This window comes from Dreissena polymorpha, chromosome 14 (assembly GCF_020536995.1).
Source record: "Dreissena polymorpha isolate Duluth1 chromosome 14, UMN_Dpol_1.0, whole genome shotgun sequence".
Classification (NCBI taxonomy): domain Eukaryota; kingdom Metazoa; phylum Mollusca; class Bivalvia; order Myida; family Dreissenidae; genus Dreissena; species Dreissena polymorpha.
In genome coordinates, this window is record NC_068368.1 from 55,512,573 (window position 1) to 55,520,658 (window position 8,086).

General features: G+C 35.4%; 1 protein-coding gene across 1 annotated transcript in view; it reads left to right on the top strand.

Annotated features, from left to right (window-relative positions):
• LOC127856952 (N-alpha-acetyltransferase 40-like) overlaps positions 1–5,754 on the top strand; it is a 44,738-nt gene extending 38,984 nt beyond the window's left edge. Inside the window, exons 8-9 of the mRNA XM_052393168.1 lie at positions 2,361–2,438; positions 4,698–5,754. Coding sequence (XP_052249128.1) covers positions 2,361–2,438; positions 4,698–4,878 — 259 coding nt within the window. The 3' untranslated portion in view covers positions 4,879–5,754. The remainder of the gene's footprint in view (positions 1–2,360; positions 2,439–4,697) is intronic.
• Positions 5,755–8,086: the final 2,332 nt, after the last annotated feature.

Consider the following 8,086-nt stretch of genomic DNA (forward strand, 5'->3'; position numbering starts at 1 on the left):
ATGACGGAATATTTCACATTTCATAGCGAATAGATGAATTACCTGTTAATGTTTTGTATGTATCGTGTTATGTATAAACTTTGACAGTGTTATCGTTTATTATATGCTATACATGCTTGATAAATAAAAAGATCTTTGTTTATGTTTAATGTTTCTGTTGTTTCTGTACGTGTACGAATAATAAATTAAATAATCCTAACGATTTATTTACGTGCTAACGCAGTATACTTAACAGAGATTCACTTCAATTTTTGCCATTTATCAGAAAGTCCACGGAAAGCACGATTTTTACATGACGCGTATGATGCAATAAAACATTTCTTTGTACATGTGTCGTATTGCATTCAATCTAAATTTAAAGTCGCTCGCCCAATTAAAGCTCTGTCCCATAATGCACTGTACTCTTTTTCTGAAAATTGGCGTCGGCATATGGATGTGCTTATGAATCTCATATTTCTCGTCATAAATGTTAAAGATTATTTTTTTCGTAATTGATGTTGTAATTATATTGGATTATCGGATGCATGTGCACATTAGAAAAGCGGTATGTATTACGTTATCGTTCGATTCGGTTTATATGCAAGTATTTTCGGATGACAACAGAGCATGGCAATACACAGGACCTATATTATAGGCTATACTTTACCTGTTTTTATATCCCCCTGCAATAAATTAGCTCAAAACTTATAACGCTGTCCGTTTATAACGCGGTTGCGTGGCTTGGACCCCGTCATCCGCGTTATATTGGAGTTACAGTGTATATCAAGCATTTGACAGAATTATGGCCCCTTTTATACTTAGATAATTGAACATTTTGCTTAAATTGCCATAACTTCTTTATTTATGATCAGATTGTATTAATACTTTGACAAAACAACACTTACCTGAATGCCACAATTGATTCCACCCAAACAATACCCCACGCCCCAACCCAGAATCCCTGCCCTCACCCCACCCCACCTCTCCCCCCCATTTTTTTCCCTTTTTTTCTTTTTTAAAGATCGTCTAATAAATGACCACACCCCACATTATACCCCCCTCTCACCCCCACCCCCCCCCCCCCATTTTTTTTTAAACATCTAATAAATTACCACACCCCACATTATACCCCCCTCTCATCCCCCCATTTAATAAATTACCACACCCCACATTATACCCCCCTCTCACCCCCCACCCCCCCCAAAAAAATAAAAAAAAATTTCCTTTTTTTATTTTTGGAAGATCGTCTAATAAATTATTGAATATGAACAATTTCCCCACAGGCTTTTTTTCCCCACTTTTTGGGAAGATAGCCCATGGCTTTAGAATTGGGAATTTTATCAGTATTTTCATAAAATTGGGAAAATAAATTCATTAGCCTTTTTTTCCATACGAAAAGTCCACTGATTAGGGAAATACTAAATTTGATTTAACTCTTTATAATCATTCAAATTAAAAGAAAAAAATCATACTTTGTTAGATGAAATTGAATTAAAATTGAGATAAAATACACATAAGACTTTTTTTTTTTGGAAATTGGGAATTTTTTGGGAAAAAAGAATACTTTTTGGGATTGGGAACATAGCCGAATTTCGGCTATAAAATCGGGCCAAAAAAAAACCTGCCCCATTATGGCTTACGTTATACTGTCAAGCACTCGAATAGTCGAGCGCGCTGTCCTCTGACAGCTCTTGTTCACAGACTTATGGCCCTTTGAAATTTTCCATTAACTGTACATATAGTTCAATTATTGTCCAGGCTATTTCTCAGCAACTAATGACTGGAATTCAATGAAACTTTATGGGAAGCTTCACTACCAAGAGGAGATGTGCATATTATCAGCCGATTCTCATCGGATGATTTTTCACAGAGTTATGGCCCTTTGAAATTTTCCATTGTACATGTAGTGCAATTCTTGTCCGAGCTATTTCTCAGCAACTTATTACAGGAATTCAATGAAACTTTATGGGAAGCTTCACTACCAACAGGAGATGTGAATATTATCAGCCGGTTATGGTCGGATGATTTTACACAGAGTTATGGCCCTTTGAAATTTTCGATTTACTGTACATATAGTGCAATTTTTGTTAGGGCTATTTCTACCCAACTACTGACTGTAATTCAATGAAACTTTATGGGAAGCTTAACTTCCTTGAGGAGATGCGCATGCTATTTGTGGGTTCTGGTTAGATGATTTATTTAGAGAGTTATGGCCCTTTGAAATTTTTAAGTTGCTAAACCATCCATCGTATTATTTTGTCCAAAGTTACGCCCCTCAAGACGTTTCCTTTTATCTGAATATATAGTGCAATATTGTGACAAAAAAAACTTCGGGGAGCATCACCCGTCTCCCATGGTTTCTTGTTTTTTCTGTTTCACAGGACAGAGATGGTAAAAGTGATGCTTACTACATTCAAACACAATGACGATGGATTAAAATTCTTCCAGGAAGCCTTGAAGTAAGTTGGAATGTTTTAAAACTTCTGTCTGATAATCTTGTTTTAACTGTGTGATTTACATACATTTTTTGGGATTGTCAGTTTATACTTGCGAATGCATGTTGATCATAATCACATTGCATGCAAACATGGGTAAAGAGGTAGCATCATAGAAAATCAAGCACATTAATAAATAATAGCTGGGTTCAAAGTCTTGTGGCAAAAACAATGTGGCATATAAATCCTGTCCCAGTAAATGGTATTCATAACAAATAATTCTTTAACTGTTACATGGGAATTATAGATGAATAATATTATCTCAAAGATGTTGGACTTCCATTTCCGATATCAGCAGAAACATGTATTTAACTTCGCTGCATTGTAAAACCATAGCATTGTTAAGGATTTTTTTTATATCACTTGGGATTGGCAAAAAAGATTTACACAAATCTAACATGAAGACATCAAAGTGCTAATTTCATTACAGTAACCAATTACGATAAACTATTAAAGTGATTTAGGATTAGAATGTGGTTAAGGATCGTAAAACAAGTGGATATAGGACATACTTGTATACAACGTATCATTATATTCTTAATAACAAATTTGCACACCATTTGGCACTTATTTCATTATGATCTAATCTTTATAACATAACCAATTTGCACGCATTTTGACATTGATTGACAGTACATTTCATGGAAATTCAGACTCAGGTAAGTGAAATGTGAGGGCTTTATATTTCAGAATGTAACTGAGTAACTTGTTAATGGCATACAAGAAAAATCTCAGAAACAAAACTGAAAAAAGTTCTGTCTGATAAACATTTTGAGTCTGTAAGGTGCATGTCAACATTTTTCAGCTACTTAGCATAATATGCATGTATGACAGATTATCACAAAATGTCTGACATGATTTCAATATACAGTTGAAACTGACCTAACGGCCACCTGAATTTTACCGGTCACCTGCAGACAGCGGTCAGTCTGGAATCCCCCGACGAAAAACACTCTATATTACACCTGAATATAACGGCCACCTGTCCATAACGGCCAACGGCCACTATATTCAACTCCGAAATTCATGTTTGAACTGAAATCAACGGTCATGCGTCAATCGTCTCGAGTCGCGAAAATTAAAAACACTGCACATCATTTGTCCGTCTATTTTGCGGTTAAAGCGTTTGATAGCGGTAATTGCCTTTGATATTATAAAAGCGGCCCGCTGCGAGTAAACAAATAATAAGGTGTTGAGAAGGTTTGTTTTCCCGGGATAATTGTGGGGGTTTCTTCAACAGAAAATATGTCAGAGTTTTTGACACGTTTAAAGTAATAATCGCTAATTAAATGACCCCTAATTAGTACATTTTACTTACAATATTGAGTATCCATTTTAAAGTAAAATTTTCGGATCATTCTTTAAAAGAGCTTTCTAGCGTTCACAACACTTTTAAAACCAATCGGAATAATAAATCACGGAATAACAATGAGTGGTGAACGTAAGTTCTTCACATTAGAGGAACGAGTCAAGTGTTTGAAACTGTTTGAATATGGAAAAAGTTCGCGTGTAATTGCAAGTGAGCTCTGTGTTGGACGTACGCAAGTGCAGAGTGTGCTTAAGCATAAGCGAGAAATTATGTAGGAGTATGAATCGAATGCAAATGTGAGTTTGAAGCGTTGTATTTTGTATGAGGTTGTTGAATTAAAATTGCTTTTTGTGTGATGTTTGCGTACGAATACATTTTAACAAACTGTTTTCGTCTTTTTTTATTAGAACAGTACAATATCACCGTACTATCGATTTATGAATGCGAATCCGCTTTTTAGACTTGTATGGACGTGACGTCAACGGCACGTGACAAGTTTTATTTATTGAATGATCAAGATGCATGAGTAAACAATTATACTAGCGTTGATAAAGTCATTGCTTTAGTTTAATAACAATATGAAATTAAATCAATCTATAATATATTATTCTGTATTTTTCAATGTACGTAAATTCTGTTATTATGCTTAGTTAACGGCAATGATAATTTGTTTAACACCGTATGCAAACGACTGGGTGGGGTAACGACGTAGCAATACTACCGACTGACAAACCATCTTAAAATTGTGATCCGAATTCAACGGTCACCCGTGGACAACGGTCACTTTGGTCATTTCCCTTGACTGACCGCTGAATTCAGGTTTGACTGTATTAGAAAATCTGTCAGCAAGTCATTTCAGAAGTGTCATGCAGTCAATTTAAAAATCTGTTCTCATTCTTTATTCCTTTCATCAGGTACCAGATAGATGAATCCTCACCTGATGATGGCATGTATGAAGAGGAGTGCCACTATTGGATACTCAGTAAGCCAATCAAACAGAGGGCAGTAGTCAAACCGACCAATCAAGGTGCAGCAAATGGTGTTGACAGCAAAACGACTTATACTCACACTCATACACATAGTGGATGCTGTTAAATGATGGAAGTCCGTGATGTGCTATAGAACTGTGAACATTATACAATTGATATTTTCAAAATAATGCATAGTCTCTGTATAAAAAACTGTCAATGGTGATACAGAGCAGTTAAAATAGTTTAGCTAACTGCCTTATCAGTTATGTTAGCTACATGCATATAATTGGTTGAGTTCTTGGTCCAGAAACTCTGCCATAAGTTTAATCTGCATAATTTATTAAGAATTGACATAAATAAAAAAAAGAAGAGATTTTTTATATTATTTTATGTCACTTACTACTAATTAAATCTAAATAATGATTTATCCATATATGTATTTTATTAGCAGCATTTTAATATTATTTTCGACTAGTAAAAATAGGAAATCAGTTAGAAATAAGGGTTGTGAATTATTTGCCTTCAATCATCCTTGTAATATATTGAGAACTAAGTTATCAATAGTTTGCACTTGGAAAGAAAATGGTTTTGATCTGATTTAACCATCAAGTCATCAAATTATCAGCTGTACAATTATTACTGCAAATCATGTCAAAAATACTTTCAAAGATATATAAGTGTTAATTGAAACAAACTTGGATTGATTACAGGACATTTTACCTTCAAGTATATGAATCTTGCTCTTATTGTAAATATATTGAATAATTACAGAAAAATAGGTGAAAAAGAGTTAGCTTCTTGTTAGAAACCTTTGTTGTTGTAGTTTTCTCAATAATTATGCAAATCAGTGTAAAATATGCTTATGTCATCAGGCATGATAGATGGGAATTTAAATTTGAAAATACTTGTTAGCTATGGACTGTACATATCTAATACTGCATTTACTGTTTGTATAATTTGTAAACAATCTGACTCTTGCCTATATGAATTATGTATTAAAATTCCGTGGTGATTATAACCAAATTAGTTGTTGTACAGTTCCGGTACATATATATATGGTCTTATTATTTTATGTACAAATTTATGTGACGAACGTTGTAAAATGAAGGAGTAATTAAAAAATCACATTCACGTATAATGACTATTTTAGCTACCCTGATTGCTCAGGTGAGCTTTTGTGACCGGTCTTTGTCCGTCCTATGTCCGTCCTTCCGTTAACATTTGCTCGTAAACACTCTAGAGGCCACATTTCTTGTCCCATCTTCATGAAACTTGGTCAGAAGCTTTGTCCCAATGAAATTTCGGCCGAGTTTGAAACTGGGTTGTGCCGGGTCAAACACTAGGTCACTAGGTCAAAAAAAAGAAAAACCTTGTAAACACTGTAGAAGTCAGATTTCACGCCCAATCTTCATGTAACTTTGTCAAAATGTCTGTCTTAATGATATCTTGGTTGAGTTCAAAAGTGGTTCCGATCCGTTGAAAAACATGGCCGCCAGTGGGCGGGGCAGTTTTCCTTATTTGGCTGTAGAGAAACCTTGTAAACACTATAGAAGTCACAATTTTTGCCCAATCATCATGAAAGTTGGTCAAAACATTGGTTCATTTGATGTCTCGGACGAGTTCGAAAATGGTCAAGATCCGTGAAAAAACATGGCCCCCAGTGGGCGGGGCATTTTTCTCTATATGTATATAGTGGCAGTTTTCCCTATTTGGCTTTAGAGAAACCTTGTAAACACTCTAGAAGTCACAATTTTTGCCCAATCATCATGAAAGTTGGTCAAAACAATGGTTTTATTGATATCTTGGACGAGTTTGAAAATGGTCGGGATCGGTGAAAAAACATGGCCGCCAGTGGGCGGGGCATTTTTCTCTGTATGTATATAGTGAAAACATGTGAACACAGTAGAAGTCACATTTTTGGCCCAATTTTCATGAAATTTGCTCAGAACATTTGTTTCCTTGATACGAGAGTTGAGTTCAAAAATGGTTCCGGTGAGTTGAACAACATGGCTGCTGGGAGGGGGGCAGTTTTCTCATTATGCCCCCCCTTTCGAAGAAGAGGGGGTATATTGTTTTGCTCATGTCGGTCCGTCCGTCCACCAGATGGTTTCCAGATGATAACTCAAGAGCGCTTATGCCTAGGATCATGAAACTTCATAGGGACATTAGTCATGGCTCGAAGATGACCCCTATTGATTTTCAGGTCACTGTGTCAAAGGTCAAGATCACGGTGACCTGAAATAGTAAAATGGTTTCTGGATGATAACTCAAGAACGCATATGCCTAGGATCATGAAACTTCATAGGTATATTGATCATGACTCGCAGATGACCCCTATTGATTATAAGGGCACTAGGTCAAAGGTCAAGGTCACATTGCCAAAAAACATATTCACACAATGGCTGTCAAGGTCACGGTGACTCAACTTAGAAAAATGGTTTCCGGATGATAACTCAAGAATGCTTACGCCTAGGATCATGAAACTAAATAGGTACACTGATCATGACTTGCAGATGAAATAATGATGAAACTTGACCAGGATGTTTGTCTGGACAATATATAGGTCAAGTTTGACATTTGGTAAAGATTGAATGAACTGACTCTCTCAGGTGAGCAAACTAGGGCCATCTTGGCCTTCTTGTTAAGATTAAACTAGGGATCAAAATGGTAATGGTAAAACGATGCAAAAAGTAGGTAAGAGGAAAAGGTATGTAGAGGTATTTTTGAATATTTACACCTCACACAATACGGACGCAAACCGCCAATTTACATGTCGATTTAAACACAAATGATCGCTTGTACTGCAACTGTACGGCTGATTTAACAAACCGTTATTGCTCACCTACATGTACATGCATATCGTTGCGTTTAATGCTGGTTTATTTTACATACATTTTATATATATATATGTATATACAATTTGCAAAGCATTATCTTGTTAAGATATTTCAGGGCTGGTTCATTAAAAATTGCTACATGTTTATCCACATAATATAATTTCTTGAATTTCTGTTCTGTTGAAGATTCATACGAAGTCTTGGGAATAAAACATTTTAGGGTGGAAGCGGTTCTAATCTTATACTGAATATGGATAGAAACATGAAATTATAATTATGTTTTCATAAACCAGGATCAATATTACATTAAGCAAAGCCATATCCTGTCAAATTTTAGTTGGGCGGACAGCTTTTCCACGGCACGTATTTGCACTGGCCCTCCCACATTGTCATTTATTATAAAATTTGATGAATGTCCACTATAATATACAATCATACTTAATATATAATTTCGAAGAGACAGATTTGTAAAGCTATTCCTTTATATTTAAATCA